A 21,258-nucleotide genomic window follows, 5' to 3' on the forward strand; every position below is an offset into this window, starting at 1 on the left:
TGGTTTTGGTAATCATACATTTATGTTTAGACTACTAAAATGTTTTGAATTATGGCCAGGAAACCAATAAAGTTTTTTCTGTTTGGCCTTTGATTTTCTCTTGGCATACATGCTTTTGTTATGGAGGTCTTCTTTCTGAAATTAAGTGTTACCAGAATGGGCTTGTGGGATGCAGGTGGTGTTGTTACGAATATAGTAAGCTGTGTGGTAATACAGTGTGGTCATCCTTACAGGGGCTTTTTGATAGTTGCAGCTTGAATCAGTACTATGCATTGTTCAAAATAAATCAAGAGCAGCTTCTCAGCTTGTGCATTCTCTAAGTGGTCTGTGAAGCAATCATTTATAGTACGTAATAATATATTCTCTGTGTCATGTCTTTTTGTCCCATCAAGCTGTTTGCAGTTATGACTTTAGTTGAATATAACATAATCCTCTTCCCACTGGACCCTATCAAATTCAATGCACAGGGATTCTTATGCTCATGTAAGCATGTGTAGAATATTTTACTTCGCTATCATTTTCATTATTTTGTCTCTTCTTTCGCTTACTGAACACTGGTCAAGACCTCTTCTGGGGACAAACTTGTTTCCTTTTTTTTCCTGTGTTATTAACACTGCAATAAGAGTGCTTCATGAATATTCAAGAATAAATATTCATGATGCTTACAGGAAATGGAGGAATTGCTCAGTTCCCATTTTATAGATGAAGAAATAAGACACAGGTAAGAGCCAAGACATCCACTTATTTTGTTGTCAGTTTGTGGCACATGCAATCTGTTGCTTGTTTTTGTTATTTTTTTTTAAAGAGTATTTCACGGAATCATGGAGTTTTCAGAGTTGGAAGGGACCTCTAGAGATCATCTAGCCCAACTCCCCTGCTAAAGCAGGATTGCCCAGAGCACATTACTCAGGACTGCATCCAGGCGCGTCTTGAAAATCTCCAGGGAAGGGGACTCCACAACCTCCCTGGGCAGCCTGTGCCAGTGCTCTGTCACCCTCACCGTAAAGAAGTGTTTCCGTGTATTTGAACGGAACTTCCTGTGTTCTAACTTGTGCCCATTGCCCCTCGTCCTGTCTCTTGGAACCAATGAAAAGAGCCTGGCTCCTTCCTCCTTCAACCCACCCTTTAGATACTTGTACGCCATAATAAGGTCTCCCCTCATCCTTCTCTTCTCCAGGCTAAAGAGTCCCAGCTTATTTATCACTGTGTAGGACTTAATATATATCTGTGTCATTGTGAACAAGATTAGACCCCAATGGCTCAAACTAAGTCCTCAGAAAATGACATGTGGGCCAGCCCTGTCCTGCCCTCTCATGCAAAGTAACTTTGTGGAACATCAGCTGTGGGATCCAAATATTCTGGGTAGTGTCAAGCAACTTAAAATATGAGACTATCCTTTTTCTCTTGAATCCTAGCCTTATTTGCCCCATTAATTTTGTCTTTTGTACTGCACTAGAGAGAGGTCCTACAGCAGCAGTCTTTATTTTAAGGACCTGATCCTCCCCCCCAGCAGAACTATATCCTGTGCTTCATATGACCCAGTACTGCTTTCAGTTTGATCTTTCATTGTTTTCATGCAGGATTTGCCTGCTTGCCTGTGCATTCACTATGCTTCGTATCAATGTTCAGTCACGTTCACCGTCAAATCCTTATCATTTCCAGTTTACATGCATTTTTCAGTGCAAATCTAATTGATTTCCCTTTCTTGTCTTGCTGCCCCCAGACTCTCATCCCTCAGGCTTTCCTGTGTGTTGTCCAGCTAGCTACTTCAGATGGGCTTCTGAAGTAATGGCAGCACTTTCTCCTGCAGCTGAGAGTGAGTGCCTTGAAGGGATTGGCACCCAGTCCACGATGTGATTATTGTGACTAGAAGTGCATGTGCTGCCTTCTGGCCTCGCTTTCGTATAGGGATCCCAGTGTGCGTCTGCAAGCAGTCCAGTTAGGCAGCCCCTGTCCTGTACCCTGCTGCCATTCCGGATGGCTCTGAACTGGTCCGTCTCTGACTCTTAGTGTCCTCGAGCTAGTTCTGTCTGTCCTGTGTAGTTTGGAGAAGAAAGAGAAGTCCTACAGGCCTGGTTCTCCACCAGTTCAAAATTTCGCAGGGGAGTAATACAGCTATACTATATTCCTGTCCTTCACAGGCAGTTGCTGATATTTACACTGGAGAAATTAGATGATACTTGTGGTCTAGTCCCTCTGGGACACTAAAATCCTCCATGATTTCAGCCTGCTGTCATTTTTGTTGGCTGTATATTGTGTGTGTCCTTCACCCAGCTAATAACATAGAATCTGTAGAGTTGTGGCTTCCTTTTATTTTGCTTTCTACATTTCAAATAGGCTGTTTGGATGAAAGTCAATCTGTGTTAAAAAGCTGCTAACTGACAAGCTATTGATTTGTATCCCCTATGTATTTCCTCAAAGACAAAGCATTTTTTCTTCACGTGCTCTTTATTTTTCCCCAGTGTACTGTGTGGATTTCTCTGCTTTTGACATGGGGGCACGTCTGTTTGTCTCTTTAAAATATGTCCATTTTAATGTATGAAGTATCTGGGTGACCAAACCAGGATACTGAAGCTTTCAAAAACACATCCGACAGGCTGGCCAGAACAATAGTAAATCTTCAGTCTGCTACAGCAGGGTTGCAATGTCTGTTCTACATGCTTACATTTATAAAAGAAGAGACTGTAAAGGTGCCTTGTTCTTTTAAGAAACTTAGACCCAACAAAAGCTCAGCTTTAGTTGTTGTTTGGACTAAGAAAGCGAGAAGAAATTCCCAGAGTCCCAATCTGCACCCTCCTCTGTCTTTTTTGGGGTTGTATATCATGAGTTAATACCTGCAGGAGTTCTAGCACATGCTAAATAAGATAAAATTAGGACCAAACTGTGTACCCCAAAACTGTGGTTAGCCTTGAAACTCTTAAGAAAAAATTTTTTTTTTTCCTTTCCACAAATTTATTTGTAAAGGCTTGGAGAATATATCGTGCTGCTTATGTAGTTAGAGAGTGGGTGAGTGAATGAATAACTGAATGAATATGTGTGATAAATGAAACAATGAATGAGTGGGCAAGGGCAAGAGTGAAATGATGACCTGAGGATGAAGTGGGAGAGAATGAAGGAGAGGGAAGAAGAAAGTGTGGGGAAAATGAAATAAAAGGGAGGAATGAGTGAGGTGAGAGAGAACGGCAGAAACAGAAAATAGAGTAATTAATTTAGGAAAAGATCAGAAAACAATGCTGGCAAAAGGCAAAGAGTGTTCTTGGTGGGCTTGTGACAACATAGATGAAAGGAGAGAAAAATAATTGAAATTGAGATAGCAATGATCTGGAAAAAAAAATACAAAAGTCAAAGGCTGACTTGGCAGGTTAGTAGGACAAGATCAAAGGAAAGAGGTAGGGAAAGATGCTGAGAGACAAGTGAGAAGTAGTAAAAGGAAATGACTGGGCCACTGGCAGATGCGGGTTAGTTCTTGCTGTGCCTCTGCTTTCCTTGTATGGCCATGGCCAGGTCAGCTAGTGCTCTTGGCTTATGGTAGCCTGGGGATAATATTCTAGGGCTGCTCAGAGAATCAGTTAATGAAAGTGCAGGAAAAAAAAAAATCAATTTTATTATGAAGGTACTGTAAAAATAAAAAGCAGTAGCTTAGAACCAAATAATACTGCCCTCTGAGGAGGCATACTCCATCCTCACCTCTTTGCCTGCTCTGCAGTAGGCTTTCTCGCCTTCCAGAATTGAGATTTCTCCTTCATGGGAAGGAAACTGACAGAACCCAAAGCAAAGCTACGGATGCCTGAGGACCACATTTTGGGAATGATTGCACAAGCGTTGTTATTGCTAGTCAGTGCATTTAGAAGTGACCAATACTGATGGTTTTAAAATGTATAAATATCAGAATTAAATCAGGTTGATAATTTAATAGATAATAGATAGGGATAAATAGTCGCTTCATTTTTTGTTAGGGATTTATCCTTGTTCATTCATAGAAGGTTGTGATTCTAATTCTTCATGTGCTAAGATGAAAAAATGTCCCTGAATTCTTGGATGCTTCATCTAGGAAGTATATAAACAAATCTAGTGCTTCATAATGCTAATCCAAAGAAAAGAGTCTTTGAGGGGGTGTGGGGTAAGCAGTGTGCAAGTTTACTAATCTATTATATTTTAAATAGCTTTCTTTAATAGTAAAAATATATGCAATTATAATTAGGCAAAGAAAGAAAGCCACAATCCAACTTTAGCAATGCTTTTACTGATATTATGGTCTTTCTTTAAGTGGTAATATGCTTTGTCGCCTGAATCAAATAAGTAGGAAAATTACTTTTTCCAATCTCTAAAGCAATCACTTTTATAGCTTCATCTAGTAAATGAGCAGTCTACTCGCCAATAATGAAGGGCAAAAAAAAACATGGACTTTTTTTAAAACAGTCTATCAAACTTTCTTGTACACTAGTTATCTTACAGACTCTACTGAGTCATCAAACTCAGAAAACAGATTTATACTCCGAAAATGCTATTTAGAGGAATGCTGAGTTTTTCTCAGGGGAAAGAATTGAACTGATCATCAGTGCTGTCATTATTCAAAGGTTTATTCAAAATAATCTACAACAATTGATAGGAAATACCTTAAATAGCTCGAAAAGAAGTAAAAATTTGATTAAAAAATATTGATGTCAGAGTCAAGTCAGTGCAAAATGTGAGGATTTCTCTCATGTTTGCTGCATCAGGGAGTAAAACGTATTAAAAGAGGTCTGAAATGTTTGCTACTTTCAATAAAATTATTAGAGGGCAAGGAAAAGCTATTTGGATCTTTTAAAGTGACAATAGATTCTTGTGCACAGACTCAATTTTTTTTTATTTTTTTTTTTACATAGTCTAAAATGGGAGTACTAAGCTTTGTCCCAAACAGTAAGAGTTTCTACAGCAGATAGGCTACAAAAATCACTGACTTTAGAGGCCAAACCCAGGTGGGAAAGTGTAGAGTTGAAGCATGTCTGCTTTCCTGAATTGTTCCATATAATGAACTGTAGCGTTGGCTGCTTGCATTTGTGGGGTACTTGCTTATCATATCTACTGGGTGGTAGCATGTTCCAAGGATATGGTGACATGTATGTGTCTTTGTTAAGAACAGAATAGATGTTTTCTGGTGGAAAATGTAGAATGTAAAATTCTACAGTAACAATTAAAAATCTTAAATAAAAAGTCAAGTACCTATCACAGGTTTTAAGAAAAAGTGGGAAGAAGGGAAAGAACTATTACAGTGCAAATAATAAAACTCAATGGGGTAACAAGGTTAATTTACTTTCAAAATAAATGTTATTATATATTCTTCATTAGAGAAAGGGGTATCAGGCTTCAAGTCCTGTTTCTAAATACTGGGTGGGTTTTTTTTTAACATGGGCTGCACTGCATTTTGTGGTTTTCCTCATGGAATCTCAGTGCTTTATGGATTTATGGAAGCACTCTGTCTTGTGGGTGAAAATGAGAAAGCCACGAGTTTGCTCTGGAAACTGGATTTCCGTCTTTAGAAAGACCAGAGGTCTGTAGTCATATGAGTTTCTTCCTTGTGTGCAGTCTAAAATTCTGTGCATAGGTTAATTAAACATGCACAACCATGATTAATCAGGTGAAGTACCTGCTTTTTGCAGGGAAGCTCAAACAGAGTGTGTCTGTGCTGTATCTATTCTGCGGGTAAAGAGGAGACCTCTTACCTCTATGCTGTCGTATTTGTCAAGCTTCGCCCACCTGGCATTAAGATGGACCTTTGGCCCCTTCTCAGTGAATCAGAAACTATGTTTAGCTGGGTGGGTTAAGTATTACAAAGACATATTGTCAGGCCTCTCTTTCGTCTCTCCTGTGCTGTGGCGTGGGAAGCGTTTTGGTTACATGTCTGTTTTTTCTGCTGAGTAAATCAGAAGGGCCAAGCGGGCAGTGCAAAATGCATTCACATGGGCAAGAGCCGTAACACTCTTACGCTAAACTCGGTGTACATCACAGGACTTAGCTGGGAAATCAGTATTTTCATTACTTGGACTAGCAGCAAAGGCCAACATTTGACATCTTTGAAGCCACTGTAAGGGCGTATTTAAATAAATGTTACCTTGGGAACTAACTAGCTCCCAAGATGTCACTGAAGTTAAACAAGCAGTTGAAAGAAATTAATTCTGACCTTTCCTTTGTTCTCAAGAATCTGCCATCCTGCGTCTAGTGAGTAAACTCTGCACACACGAGGATCCTGATGGGTCTTCTCTGGATCTTTTGTGTCGCTGTGGACCTCTGCGTAAGCGCGTGGGAAATGTCATCCCAAGCAAAGGCCAGCATTGCCCTCCCCTCTGCTTTGTTTGCAGGAGGCAAATGGTTATGCAAGATAAAAGGCAAACAAGTACTGGTGCTTGCCACCTTGAATTTCTCAGAGGCCTGACTTTGAGAGGAACAGAGGCTGTGATTACGTGGGCGTACTTTCAAAGGGCAGCACTGGCATAAGCAGTTCCCGCGTCTGGTTGCACCCAGTCACAAGCCACTTGTTCCCACACTTGCTCTGGGCCTTCAGTTCTGCCGGAAAAATTGTTTACAGCCATGTGGTGAGCTGGTCTAGTGAACTGTTCTTCACTTAAAACAATCATTTTATTTTTAACCTGGATCCATTTTCTGATCCAGTTCGTTCCTTGGACCCAGAAAAAAATATCTGGGCACAGCTGAGGAGGGAGTGGAGGGAATGAGAAGGGTTGCTGCAAATAAGATCTGTTCATGCCACTGTTACTGGATTGGGGGGGTTTTGTTTGTTTGTTTTAACCATGCCAGTTGTAATTCTGCAATATTTTGTTTTCAGACAGAGTGCTGGGTTTTGTAATGCTCATTTCTTACTATTTCTTTTTCCTTCCTGCTCTCTCCTGTACCCCCACTCAGCTCTTGGCTGCCTCAGCTATGTGGATAGAGCAGTTTCTGGGGCTGTGCTGGCTCACAGAACCTATTTTAATCCACTGAATGAGTGAAAAACAAAGTGAAAAAACACTGGTGAGTGTAGAGGATATTTTTTTCTCCCTGATTGTGCAGGACAGAGCCTGACAACATGTTACAGTCTGCTGGGGAGGGAAGGGAACCAGGCGCGAAGCTGGCTCAGTGCCTGGAGAGGGGGCAGGAAAGTGAGCCGGCAGCGGCGGAGACCTCTCTTCTCACACCCGCAACTCCGCAGGGAGATCCTTGACTGCAGCCCGTCTGCTCAGGGAAGCTCTCTCGTAGCAGCCTTTCCTCCAAGCTCCAGCCAGGCACGGGCACGTGAGCCGGCTGGGGAGCGTGCCAGTGGAAATGAGTGGTGGTGGCGCACAGGGAGCAGAGAGTGTTTTCTGCGTGTTTTCCCCAAACCACCCACGCCGCAGCCCTGAGCGCATGGGCCCGTCCATTGCAATTGCAGTGGCTGCTGTGGGTGCTCCTGTCTCTCCAGAGACAGACCGAGAGGGGCCCATGGAGCTACAGTCAGAGATTGCTTTCCTGTGCACTGATTCCCTCAAAATTATCTTTGTATCAGTGACCCCAGATGGCATAAAATAAAGCAGTAAGCATTACAGTAATTTTTCATGAAAATATCTCCATCAGAAACAGCCTCATTTTACTACAGGCAGCATTAAGTTTGGGGGCCGATGTTTTGAGAAGCTGCATGTGCACATAGTTTATGGCTGATTTTACACTGGTAGTGAGTGGGTATTTCATTCAGAAAGAAGGTGTGTTTGTCAGGCAGGTAGATTGAGTGCTATGGTTTAAGGTGGTGTGAACAGAAGTTGTATTGCGAAGGCTTTATGGGAATCGCTTGGGCTTGTACTAGAACATAATTTCTTTCTATGATTTCATTTTTTGTGTGGCAGTTGTATATGGAGCTGCTAAAGAAAATGCAGCAAGATTTTTATTGGGTTTTGGGTTGTTTTTTTCAAATTACTCTGGGCTTGGACTGATGGATAGCGTATAACCCCAGAGTGCCTCCCATTCAGTCCTGGTAGTTTTTAAAAAGGGGGGAGAGGGAGCAGAGGGTAATGTAAACAAAACAGCTGATTCAAAGTTAAGGTATTACCGTCAGAGATTTCCCTAAAAGTCTTCGAGTGTTCTCTCTAAAATAAGCCTGAATCATTAATCCTTCTGGGGCCAGGCAGACTTTAAATTGCATTTCAAATCCAATATTCCATGAAGAGCACAGAAATAGTGAATAGTCTAGTTTGTCTTTTAATCATTCAGAGACGTAGTAAAAATAACTTTGTTGTCAAGTTGTGCATTCCTCTGCTTTTGTGCTTGTCCTCCTCTGAGTGCTGGCAGGTCACGCTAATGGTGCTCCTGGAACAACTCCAGATTTTTTGCAATCAGTCGAGAAAAAAGCATGAAAATTCCTGGGGAGATGATCCTCTGCCTGGGTCACTTGTGTCTGCTCAATACGAGACAGCTTCTTCGCCACTTGTGAGCAGGGTATGGAAAACTCTGGATTTTTGTCTTGGTGGAACAAAAATTATTCTTATTCATGGGTGAATTTTGTGCTAAGGCTTGTAATTGAAAGCAAAAAAAAAAAAAAAAACAAAGTGTCTGTTGCAAAATGTAGGGAAGGAGACATTTGCTTTTTATATTTATATGTGTACACATCCATATCCTGGTGAGCAAATTGTATTTTAAAAAATACATTTGGGACCTAGGGGTAATAAAGGATCTTTTGTTGATCTTTCTAAGGTAGCATATGCTGATTAACCGATCTATACTAATCTGAAAACTCAGTTTAGCTGAAAGAGTACAGCAGGTCTATGGCACAGTGGCAAGTGCCGTGGGTGCTGCCTCCCACCCATGTGGTCACCTCCCAGAGAGGCCGTGCGAGGTGCGGTGCTGGATGCTCCAGCACCAGCTGTGCTCAAGTGTGCATGCACTTCTGACCTCTCGGGTCCGTGATGTGGACTAGTTAAGCCTTCTCTTGACTCTGGCTTGAGGCTGCCCCCCGAAAGGGTCAAAACATGTCTCTTTGTGTGCCAAGTGACTGTCAGCCATGGGGTGAAGCAAAAAGGCCATTCTTGGGCCTTTTTAAAGGTCTCATTACTAAGAGTATTTGCTTGGGAATACACAGAATTAGGGGAGGGGAAAACAACAGTGCTGTGAGCAAAGGGTATGGACATAGTGATGAGGAGAGTGAAGGGATGGCAAGAATAGGGTAAGCAGAGGAGAGCAGCTGTTCCTACTGTGACTAAGGTTGGTGGTGACGTGGGGAACGGTGGCTGGACGACGCACAGTGGGTTGGATGTGGTGGAGAAGAATTCGTTAGGTTCAAACTGCAAATATACAAGACCTGTAAGCAGTGTTGCTTTCACTGGCCAAACTCATTTCCTATATTAGCACTTCCTGGTGTCCTGCTGTCCCTTCTTCTTTGCGCTCCCTCTACAACTTCCCCACTCCCCCATCCTACCAACAGCCCTGTGTAACTCCCCCTGCCCCAAGGTGCTCCCCCTTCCATCGCCTACTGAGCCTCTGCAGCCTGTGCTTGACAAACTCTGGTTTTCCAAAACGGGGAAGGAGAGGCATTCAAAAGCCGCTGTTCAGCTCCTTCACCTTTACAACTCTCCTGCTCCTGGCAGGGGGTAGCAGGGGCCAGTGTGGCTCCACAACCCTTTCTCCCGGTGCTCTGCACGATGCACAGTCCTAACGTATGCCACCAATCATGTATCTCTGTTTCCCTCTGCCCTCTTTTCTGCTGCAGCACTGTTTTCTGCTGTCAGGGCTAATGAGGTCAGGGCTCTTGGTGCTTTTCTCATCCTTGCTCTGCCTGTTCTGAATCACCCACCAGTGTTGCTGCAACTTCCCGGATACCTCTGTCTGGCTCTCCTCTCGATCCTGAAGTCCTCCCCCTTTCCCATTTTTCTTTCTCTCTGGTTTTAAAAACACTATAGTAAAAGTAAGAGACTTGTGAAAACAGAAGGCCAATTTTAGCCGTGGTACAAGCAAATGCAGCTTCTGTTCCTTGGGCGTTATGTTTGCTAACTCCAAAGAGAGTTTAGCCTGTAACTGGTGCATTTGGAAACTGTTGGAGGCAGAATTTGCATGTTTGCTTTCAAGGCAGCTGTGATAATAGCAGCCTAAACAGTTGCTCTTTCTGGGTCTTTCAAAAAATGATTTCCGGTATCCACCAGCAAGGTGATTTAGCTCAGTGATGTTTCCTCTGTACCAGGAAAACCTAGTAATATCCTAAACTGCTCACAGGCATTGGATCTAAGGCCTCCTGATGCACCTTCTCTAGACCGTCGCGTAAACCTGGGCCTGGAGGCCAAGTGGCAGCCCTGTGAGTCCTGGCCTCCTGCAGTCTCCCATGAAGAAGGGTCTCCCAGTTTGTGTGGTGGTGACCTTGCTTGAGCAGCAGTAAAATCCAGAGCTAGCATATTCTGCGACACAGGTGTGCCAAGATGCTCTTCTTGATGACAGTTTTTCATGATAGAGCATATCATAGAATCATAGAATTGCTGAGGTTGGAAGGGACCTTTAAGATCATCAAGTCCAACCATTAACCTACCCTGACAAAACCACTTCTAAACCATGTCCCCAAGTACCACATCTACCTTTTTTTTAAACACCTCCAGGGATAGCGAATCCACCACTTCCCTGGGCATTCTGTTCCAATGTTTAATAACCCTTTCAGTGAAAAAATGCTTCCTTATATCCAATCTAAACCTCCCCTGACATAACTTGAACCCATTTCCTCTCGTCCTATCACTTGTCACCAGGGAGAAGAGGTCAGCCACCACCTCTCTACAACCTCCTTTCAGGTAGTTGTAGAGGGTGATAAGGTCTCTCCTCAGCCTCCTCTTCTCCAGGCTAAACAACCCCAGTTCCCGCGGTCATTCCTCCTAAGACTTGTCCTCCAGACCCCTCACCAGCTTTGTAGCCCTTCTCTGGACACGCTCCAACATCTCATTGTCTTTCTTGTAGTGAGGGGCCAAAAAACGAACACAGTATTTGAGGTAGACCCTGCTAACAGCTTAGCATTTTGGCTCAAATAGGTAGAAAAGGCCCTAGCCTTAAGCTTCTGTTCTTGAAGTCACGTTTGCCCCGTAGCCTTCATAACATCGTTAGTGGGGTTTCTGAGAGCAGGCAGCTCGACCAAATAGGATGGTGCAAGACTAGAAGTGATAAATGGCACTTGCTTGTGCCATCCTTCTTTGGGATTACTTTGGGGAATCGGGTTCCTTTTGGAAATGGATGAAAAGTCAGTCTTTTTGTAGTGCTAATAATGTCTTCCGTTTTCTTCGTCCATTATGAGACAAAGCAAGAGGCTAAGTGGCAGCCTGGCACCTCCCAGGGGCTGTGTTCCCATCACATGGAGAAGGTCCAGGCTCTCGAGGGCAGGGTCCCCTCTGAGCATCCCAGACTGCATCTCTCCTCCCTTACACAGAGTGCAAAACCTCCCCACCTAGAAGAAAAACAATTCAGAGAAATGTCTGTTACTTAAAGCATATTTTGATCCCTACAGTGGTCTTTTTTGCCTGCGGAGAGAGAGCAATCTGGCCCAGCCTTTAGAATTTTATGGGACAGGCAAATCCACTTGAGTTTTAAGTGACAGTGCTGGTTTTCTTTAAGATCTCACGCTGCAGTTTAATCTTCAGTGAAACAAAATTGTTAGATTTATGTTTTAAGAGTCTGGCATCTATATTAGCAATCAAGCCTACAAATTGTGCCTTCTGGTTGAACTCAGTAGACCCACAGCTTTGTGTAATTGAGACTGCAGCATGATAAAGAGTTCTGTTACGGCTTCACATATTGATCAGTCCAATTTAACTTCCTCATGGGAGCTGGACCACGCTAGGGATGATGGATTGTGTTGAAGGCCTGATAAGCCTATTTTAACAAAACATCTCAAGGGCTTGTGGAACAGAGGCAATTATCAATACTGATGCATGTTTCCCTTCATCAAAAAATGAGGGCTTAGCTCATTAATAGGCTGCACAGCAGCTGCTGTTTCCAACACATGACTTTTGTTTAATTAACGTGGAGATACTTTTTCCTCAAGCCTTGTGAGTTAGCTGTTTCCAGAAAGAAAAGAAATTGGGTTCCAGATTTTGATTTTAATGGAATATGTGATAGCAGTATCTCCTGCACTGCCATATTCACTACTTTGGTAGTTGAAGCCTAGGTTATATTTTAGACTGATAGTCCCATCCCACTGCTTATGCCCATCACCCACACCCACAAATCCTGGTGTTTTACAACTTTTGAATTTTGTGTCAGGTTACTGGTATTAGTAATTACTGGTTAAATGGTCTGCTGTTGTAACTTTGGCAATTGGCATTTTTGTTCGGTGTTGGATATTTAAAAAATGTTTTTAAACTGTGTTTATTTTAGGCACTCAGTTATGAGAAGGAAGCTCATTCTTGTTTCCGACTGTTTTACCTTTCCTTTAAAATAATCTAACATTTCATTTATAACCTATTTGATGTAGGTGTGTTGTGGGTGTTAAATTCATACTGCTATTTAATGTTGCAGATTGGATGTATGGAAAGAAAAGATGATCAAGGCAAACCGCTATGTTAAATTTGATTTTAAACACAGTTTCCAGATAAGCAGCCAGAAGTTTAGCACCTTACAGAATGGTTTTCCTTAGCTAGTAGGAGGAATTGCTTTTGTTTGGTTTATTCATCAGAAAACCATTTAACACCTGCTATAGTGTTTTCTGATTTCTTTTCCATTTCACGCACTTTATCTTATTAATTAGCACAGTTCTGTTCATTAATGCACGGATTTAAAGTCTGCAGCAACACTTTCCAGGGAAAACTGGAAAATACCTTCTAAGCATAGATGAATGTGGGTAGGTGATACCGAGAAAAAATTGGAACGGTAGCCGGGTTGCAGAAAACGTAACTGTACAACAAACCAAATTCTGTAACTTGCTCAAAATCATATGTTGCATGTTTGGTGCTTCATGAAAAGTGGCACCTTACCTGATTTTTCTTCTTTTCTTGATGTCTGAACTTCTGGAATCGCTTGTTTAAGCGAGAATTACAGTTTTCATAATAAAAAAGAAATATTTAGCACTGGTAACTGTTGCTTAAAATTGCAAGTCAAGTGTTTCTTAGGAAGTCAAAAATAGGAAGTTAGATGAAAGGAAATATATTTTAGTTCTCTAGGTACCCTGGAATTCTTTTGAAGTTGTGACTCATATCCAGCCATTACTGGAATTCCTGAAGATCCCATGGGAATCCTGAAGATCCCATGAATGTTTAATGGGAGATGGCTGGTACCGTTACTGCCCTCCAGGCTGCTCTTTACTGTCACTTCACTTCCCCAGTTACTGTCATGACTAAAATGTGAAGATAAGCGGGTTACTTTAAATTACCTTCAGCAATGATTAATTCAGATTAATCACCTAATCTCACAAACACTGGAGCACTGAAGGAACAATTATGATGTGAGAAATCCCCTAAACTCACCTGATATTAAGTATATTCTGGATTTAGTCCTGCAAACATACAGATGGGGCCAATTGACTTTCCTACTGATGCCATAGAACCAACATGCTTTTGCCTGACAGGTAGCTCTTTTGATTTCAGTGGCCTATAATTCACATTAAAACTGTGCCGTTCAAAGTGGTAGGTTGAATGTCACAGATTAGCAGGATTAAGAGCATTTTCAGCATACTTTAGGCCTTTGCTTACTTCTTCACTCCTTAATTCTCCACCCGTGTTCTCTTGTCGGGGTCTGTTCCGTGTGAGAGCCCACCGTGGGCTCCCTGCTCAAACCATTGCCCAGCGCAAAGGAGCAGAGTCTGCTTTTCAGGAAGGGGTTGTAACTGGGTTTGTATTTTAAAGGTCATTACTGTAATATGTAGCAGGTTTGAGTTACGGAATAGACCTTTAAAAATAAACGGGGTTTAGAAACATACAGTGCTGGAAAAAATATAGCAATTATTTGGTTCTAAAATGGAAGAAAATTAAGTAAACTGTAGAATGCATTGGAATGTTCCCTATACCTGCTTTTCAGGAACATACGTTAATTAAGGTCTTAAAAAGCAGGTCAGTAACACTGTTTATCATTGCTTTTAAACATTAATGATATGTTTAATTACATTTCTCACTAGTTTTGGAAGCTGAGGCCCTGAAATGTGAAGTTGTTTCTTTTTTTAATAGTGTAAAATATGTTATTTTTAAACAATGCTATTTATTATTTTATCCTTAAATCTTTAGGTGCTGAAGTGTTGTATGTGAACATGTCAGCGTATAATGAAGGCCGGCTTCAGTCATCCTTCTGGATTGTTGATAAACAGCATGTGTACATTGGAAGTGCCAGCCTGGACTGGAGATCGTTGGGACAGGTAATTTAATTGAAAAAGTCATCTTATACCCATCGAAGGTATAATGAGGAAAAAAAGTAATGTCTTTGAGGCCAGCAAGTAGTGATTTTTCCAGTAGTTTGCTGGCAGAAGTGCCAGCATCAAAAACTGTGCTGCCACAGTTTTGATGACTCTTCTCTGTTTGGCAAAAGTATATTACTATAAATTTTAACTCTTTTCATTGGAATAGCTATCCTCAACAGTTATGCTTTGGGTTAAATTTAAAAAAAAAAAATTATTGCCTTTATTGATTTATGCGATGATTTTGTTGTTTGAAGATTTTAAGTTCTGGTTTACTTATTTAAAAAAAAAAAACCACACCAGCATGTGGGCGAACCTGTTGGAAAACAAACTGCTGTGGAAGCTCTGTGGTAATGTTGTGAGCATGACCTAGTCCCTTTCAACTGCCATTTAAATAAGGAAAAGCAAAATTTGGAGAGACTTCCAAACGAATAGTGGGTATTATCCTGAAATACCCACCACCACTGGGGAGGGAGAGATTTATGCATACAGAAGGTCAAATAGCACAATGTTTTTGAATGTTCTATGTATTAGAGAGAATTCCACCTTTTGATTCTCCGTAAACAAGCAAGTTGAAGGATGTGAGCTAAGGCCTCTTTGCCAGCAGCCACTGCTGAGAACTCTCTACAGTCTATGACCCTTTTGAAGAAGTAATTAATCAGTAATGGGGCTTATTTGCTCTCTCGTAGGTATCTGTAACTTTTTTTCTTTCCGCAACAGTCTCAGGATTATTACCGGCTCTAATGTTCATTTTTGCTGCTTACCACTGGCTGTGTGAGGCAGCTGTTGGTCGTCTTTAGGGAGTGGAATCTGTACTGATCTCAGTAAATGGCATGCAAGACAGAGGGGAAGAAGAAGCAGTCCTAGGTAGTTATTAGTTGCAGTAAAAAAGCTTACTTTCTAAACACGAGCAGAATCTCAGAAACAAGTGAATAATTTTGAACATAGATTCTAATGAATTTGTAAAGAAGAAGGTGTGTGTTGGCTTTGTTGAAGTTGTTAAGGTTTTTTTTTGAGCTAAGAGGCTGAAAGTTGGAATAAAAACAAAGGTTAGTAAAGAAAGAGTGAAGTAAAGTCATTTGTGCTGTTCCTATGTGTATTAGTTTATTTGAAAGGTAACTTTTTGAATGTTTACAAAGGAATCTGGAAAACTGGTAGAAAAGAACGCTATTATTAGAAATCAGAGAAACTCTTGGGCAAGAGGGTGTTATATTTTCAGTCAATGTAGGAACATTTAGTTTGGGCTTTTGGACAATTTAGAAATCAAATGTTTATACATTGTGCCTCAGGAACTAATCTGTTCGTATGTCATAAGCAAAATAGCTCTTCACAGAACTATTTCGCTTAGAAGTAGTTTATGCTCTATTTTAGCTTTGAAGCCTATTCTAATTGGAGTTTTGAGTACCAGGGAAAAAAATAAATGTGAAGAAAAGAGGCACATCTACCACACAGATTGTTATATTATGATATTTAATGATTGTGTTTATGACGTTCATCACAGATGCTACCATTCCTTATAGGCTTGGTCTTCTCATACTGAAGTAAATCTTAACTCTTGTAGTACGCCTATGTCAAACTTTGATGCCGGTTCTTTGTGGGCCAGTGTTTCAAACGTTATTCCTTACTCTTAATTTTGTCACTTTGTTTTCTGCATGCATGTGGAGATTTTTTTTCATCTTGTCATATAATAGTATATTTTTATATGTGGTGATAAGATGAAGCCCAGAAGAATATTTGTGCACGGCAAGAAGAAATCTTTCTGAGCAGCAGCTAAAAAGAATCTGCTTTCAGTTAGTTGAGAAATGTACGCTGGGGTTTCAGAAGAGCCCAAGGAAATGAGAAGCTTGGCTCCTGTTGACATCAGATATGAGTATCCAATTCGCTTACCCCAGAGTTACAAGTTAACTGGGCAACTGTCAAAGAGATCTGGTATGCAGTCCTAAAATAATAATCTGTCTTGAACTTTTCGTCTCACGTAAGAGGCAAAATTGGCCCAGAGTTCTGTCATTTTATTCTGAGTTCTTTCCTCGAGGAAAATGCTTTGCACATACACAGGACTTAATCTTAAACTGACTGTGAGCCGAGTCCTCACTGGGGAGGCACACCTCCCATGGCTCCTCCTTATCAGAGTCCCAGCATAGCTGCAAATGAGGGATCGGGTCCTTCTTCTCTTCCCTCACAGCAGCCTAAATGAGGCAGGACTGAGTTTAACTGGGAGATAGCGGAGCAGATAGTGCCAGGCCTGTCCAGACCCATGCCCTTGCCCTCAGCGGGGTCAGGCTTCTGCAGTTTTGCAGCGGGAGGCAGGGAGCTGGCTGCAGATGCCACTGCACGTTTCCTGTTACATCCTGGTTTACCTGCAGGGAAAGGACTGTGAAAAGGCAGACTGAGCTGTTGATTAGCCACATATCTTTAAAAACTCATCCAACTTCTAGAGTAACAGAACTTGTGGTTATTGAATCGGCAAGCAACTTTGGCCAGTATTACTATGTCTTGACAGCAAATCTCTGCTATTCTAGAAACATATGGTATTTTGGCCTATCAAGCACAGCAGTTGTCTTCTCACTGAAACAAAACATCCAGTATGAGTCAGTCACCTTGTAGCTAACAACGTCTGGTTATTCAGCAGCACGGTTCCAGTGGAAATTATGTGAGTGCATCCATCCAGTTTCGTATCTAATATCTAAAATGCAACGAAAATCTTAAGATTTTAACTGTGCACTGTTGTCGTATCTTTTCACATGCCTTCCCCTGTATTTTCTACATGCGTGTTTATTGCTTCCTGTGCACTGAACCTTTGCATACATTTGGGCCAGTACACTGCATAATTCATATAGGAGCACCTACCTGCTTGGCTGGCGTGGCGGTTGCATTGGAGCTGCAGCAGGTCTGTACAGTATTTCACCCTGGGCTATAGTCCCAGAGCCTTCCTACCTCTTGCCTGCTAGGGGCCAAAAGATGTAGAAACACTTCTGAGACATAGCAGTATGGGGCACTTAACATCCAGCAGCTCAGCGTGCTAGAGAATATTTATGCAAGGTTATTGTGGTAGACATAACTGGATTTTATTGCTATTGTCTCTTTGTCAGGGGATTAAAAGAAAAGTCTGTTAGCATCATTCTTCTCTCGGGAGCCTGAATCTAAAGCTGAAATAGTAATTTAACTTTTAACGGCTCGTAAGAAAACAACGTCAGGACTTAAATGTCCAAAGGTGTCAGCTTTGCTTTTACTGTCTTTGTGGAGAATTTTTCTCTACGTTTATAAGCTGGACACTAGAAATCAGCCTCATACGAGTTCTGTTGCCATTTTCTTGACTTGTCAGCACTGACAAGAAGCAATACTAATATTTCCTTTCAAAGTAAATTTTCTGCATCAGGGAGAGATTTTCATATGCTGCATATATTAGGTAGGGAATAACTTTTAAAGTTGCATATATCCTTGTGCCTTCGCTGTCAAAGTTTTAATACTTGCCAGAGTCTCAGCTTTGAAATTATGGGCAAAGCTGACAGCAGACTCTATTACCAAGTTTGATCATTACTTCTCAAGTAAAACTGTGTTTTGGGTAGGTTGCAAGTTTTCCAAAAGTCTAATCATTTTGGCTGAAATCATCTATGCCAGCTGTCTGCTTTGGTCTGGAATCAAACCCACAGGCAAATGAAAAGTACTGTTTAGAGTCCTTGAAAAAAAAAGATTTTACAAAGATTAGGTGAGGTTTTTTACATTCATAGTGAAATATTTTGATCTTTTCTTCAAACAGGTCTAGATTTTGTTTCGGGGATGTATCTTTTTCTGCTGTTATCAATATATGGCAAATATTGCCCAAATGCATAACCTGTTGAAAATTCCGGGTTATGAGCAGCCAGGGTTTTACCACTTTCTTAGACAGGTACCACTTTCTTATATATAGTAAGCTGTATAAAATTTTATCAGTGAAATAATCTTTCTACCAATCTAGTTTCTTTATGGTAAATTTTTTGTAAACTGATAAAATGGTGCAAAAACTGTATAAACAAGTCTTTGAGGTTTACCAGTTTGATGAAAGACTTCTGGAGAGTCGGTCTCTTGTTCTTTGTGGTGCCATTCTGACTTCAAAATATGATTGGGGTGGGGTACTAGAAGAGGAAAATGATGAGGATAGAATTTTAAATCACATTTTGAACTTTTCATTTCATGTAGGAAATCTATGTGATCAGCTGTATAACTTCCATCTTCCACTTCTCTGACATGCATTCGGTAATGGATGCAATCAATTAATTATTTTCCCAGAGTTCCCAGGCTCTCACTTACTGAGTACTTAGTCTTGTAACCATCGAACAAGCCAAGCAATGTCTCTGGGCCACAGCTGTGCAACCTACTTCAGTATATATTTAAGATAACGGTATGTTGAAGTCTATTTTTATTCAGCAAAATACGTGCATCTATGTTAAAATGTTTGCCTGAAAAAGGGTTCACTCAAACATGCCTAAAATTAGGTACATATGCTGATTAATTTTTGCCTGCGGTTTGAACTAATAATAATCGAGGTGACCATGGTGCTGTATTCTAGTTACTACTTCCTTGGCCAGGTAGCTTATTAATGTACTTAAATAAAAGAAATTTGTTATATAAAATTTGTTATAACCCATAATATTAATGTGGAGCAAGAGCTAACAAAAAGTGTCATATATTTCTTTTGTTCCATGATTCCCTCCAGTAGTTTCAGCAAAGCTTGAAAATGCATTTAGCTCCTTAATTCTGTTAAAGAATGTGAGGTTTTCAGTACAGACAGAACCTTTAATCAGCTCAAGAAACGCTTCTGGAGCTCTTCATGCTAACAACATTTTTGGAAAAGTTTTATTCACACATGAATAATTGAATCCAGTGGGCAAACAACTGTAATGGATTAGTTAAACCAATTCAGAAAAATACATTTATGTGCAACAAATAATCAGCCCTTGGAAAATTCTATTACTGAAAATTATTGAAACAAGTAAAATTAATCCAATTGTCTTCACTGGAAGTAGAATCAAGCTAATATTAAATACTCTAGTAAGCAAAAAACACAGGTGAAATCATGAATGCCAACAGGTAGCAGGTAGGTGGGTGCATGTGTGGGGGTTAGTGCCCAAATTTGAACGTTCGAGCTCTCAAGCGTGCTGCTTGTTCCCTGTAATTGGTAAACACCTGGACTAAATGAAAGTGGTATGTCCAGGGTCCTCCACTTGCTGAAGAGACATGAGACAGAGCCATTGGTTAGGAGGCGGCTCACACCTTGTGCTTATGCACGTAACTGTTTGGGCTGGGGAAAAGTGAGTCTTGGTGTGCCAGAAGATAAGGGGTGCTGGAAAGAAGTGGCCTTGGAAGAAAAAAGGGGGGCCTGAAAAGAAGAATGTGAAGTTCCTGGCTGGAGGAAAGATCCTGGAAACGGGAGAGATCCTGGAGATCAGGGAGCTGTGAGGAGATGGAAGCCAGGAAATGCACCAGGGATACTGTTTGGTGATGCCTGAGACAAGAAACGGTGAGCAGCCTTGCAGCAACGATGGACCCGACTTTCTGCCCAAACATCCCAGGCCAGCAGCCACCTTCCTGCAGGGATGGAAGGTATGGATGGAAAGTATGAAAGATAATCAAGTAGTTGCAAAAGCCCTCATCTTTTTGATTCTTAAAGAAACCCTAATACCCAGATCCACTGCGGGTGGTCACGGAATCATGGAGTTTTCAGAGTTGGAAGGGACCTCTAGAGATCATCTAGTCCAACTCCCCATGACTCCCTGGTCATTTACTCTATCTCACTTGTGACATCTTAAACACATTATCTCAAAAAGTCGTACTTAAATTTTGGGTCAGATGGTGTCAAGGACAAGTTCCCAACCAGACATGGTTTTCTCTCTTAGTTAGCTGTGTAAAAACTGCTAGCAGAGGATTTTTCTTTTTAAGATGCCTCTTAAGTCCATATATTTTCTGGATTGTTCATTCTTCTGATTGTTTTAAATTCAGACCAGTTTTAGCTGAATGGCTGTAAGATGTAATTTTTTTGAGGACAAAAAAAACCCAACCAAACTGTAAAATGTAATTATTTTAAGGACAGAAAAAGAAACCTTATGAACTTGCTCTCATTTTCCCCCTTATTTTATGTCTCTGTTGGATTCTTTGTGTGATTTGTGTCACCAATACAAACTAAGACTTCAGAAAAGCATTTGATTTCTCTTCATCTTAAAAATTCATCAGAAGGAGGACTGGAAAAACAAGACCCGATGTCTTCACGTATGTATTTATTTATGAAGACATATTAATTCTTGGTAAATTGGGCTTGGTGTTATGAGTAGAATTTTTTGACCTTGCTTCTTTCATGAAACAAGTTTGGGTAGTGTTTTGAATAGTAGAAGTTCATCTAATCATCTCTGTTGCAAAGGATCAATGATTCGTTCTTGCTGACTCTCAGCAGTGCCTTGGAGCGCTTCTAAAGCTCCAAGTGTGACAGCTGGGTATCTGACAGGACTACTAAACAAAAGTATTTCCTTTCAGGCAGCTTCCTCTCCATCCTCCTATTACTCTCTTGTTGTCATAAGTTAGTAATTGATGATTTTAGCTACATAATTTCAAGTAATTAGAAAATTAGATAAACTGTCCCAACGCTGTTTATCAGGTTGGAAACAGTGACCTGTTTTATCTGAGGGGTTAGGTTTTTGCTTGATGCACCTAAGATGTCAAGTAACTATACAGGAGGGTTCAAATACTGGAGAAGGTAAGATGTGTGACGGCGCGTGAATGAGAAAGCCTCTATGGACTACTTTATTATTATGTAAAACATACTTATGTCTCTTTAGGATTGGCTTCTACAGTACATGAAAGTTATAGCAATTCTGAATTATTGATTACATCTGAAGAATAAGAAATAAGTTGCCCAATTCATTTATTCTGTTAATAATTCAGTT

At 40.9% G+C, this 21,258-nt stretch overlaps 1 protein-coding gene across 2 annotated transcripts in view; it reads left to right on the forward strand.

The window, feature by feature from the left end:
• The window catches only part of PLD5 (phospholipase D family member 5), a gene marked incomplete at both ends in the record, with an annotated part of 187,685 nt that overhangs the window by 137,176 nt on the left and 29,251 nt on the right, over positions 1 to 21,258 (forward strand). For both annotated transcript variants that reach the window (XM_082481775.1, XM_082481776.1), the window contains one exon: positions 14,178 to 14,305. In XM_082481775.1, the coding sequence (XP_082337901.1) occupies positions 14,178 to 14,305 (128 nt within the window). The remainder of the gene's footprint in view (positions 1 to 14,177; positions 14,306 to 21,258) is intronic.

Source organism: Vanellus vanellus, assembly GCF_965231255.1.
Source record: "Vanellus vanellus genome assembly, chromosome: 3".
NCBI classification, from domain to species: Eukaryota; Metazoa; Chordata; class Aves; order Charadriiformes; family Charadriidae; genus Vanellus; species Vanellus vanellus.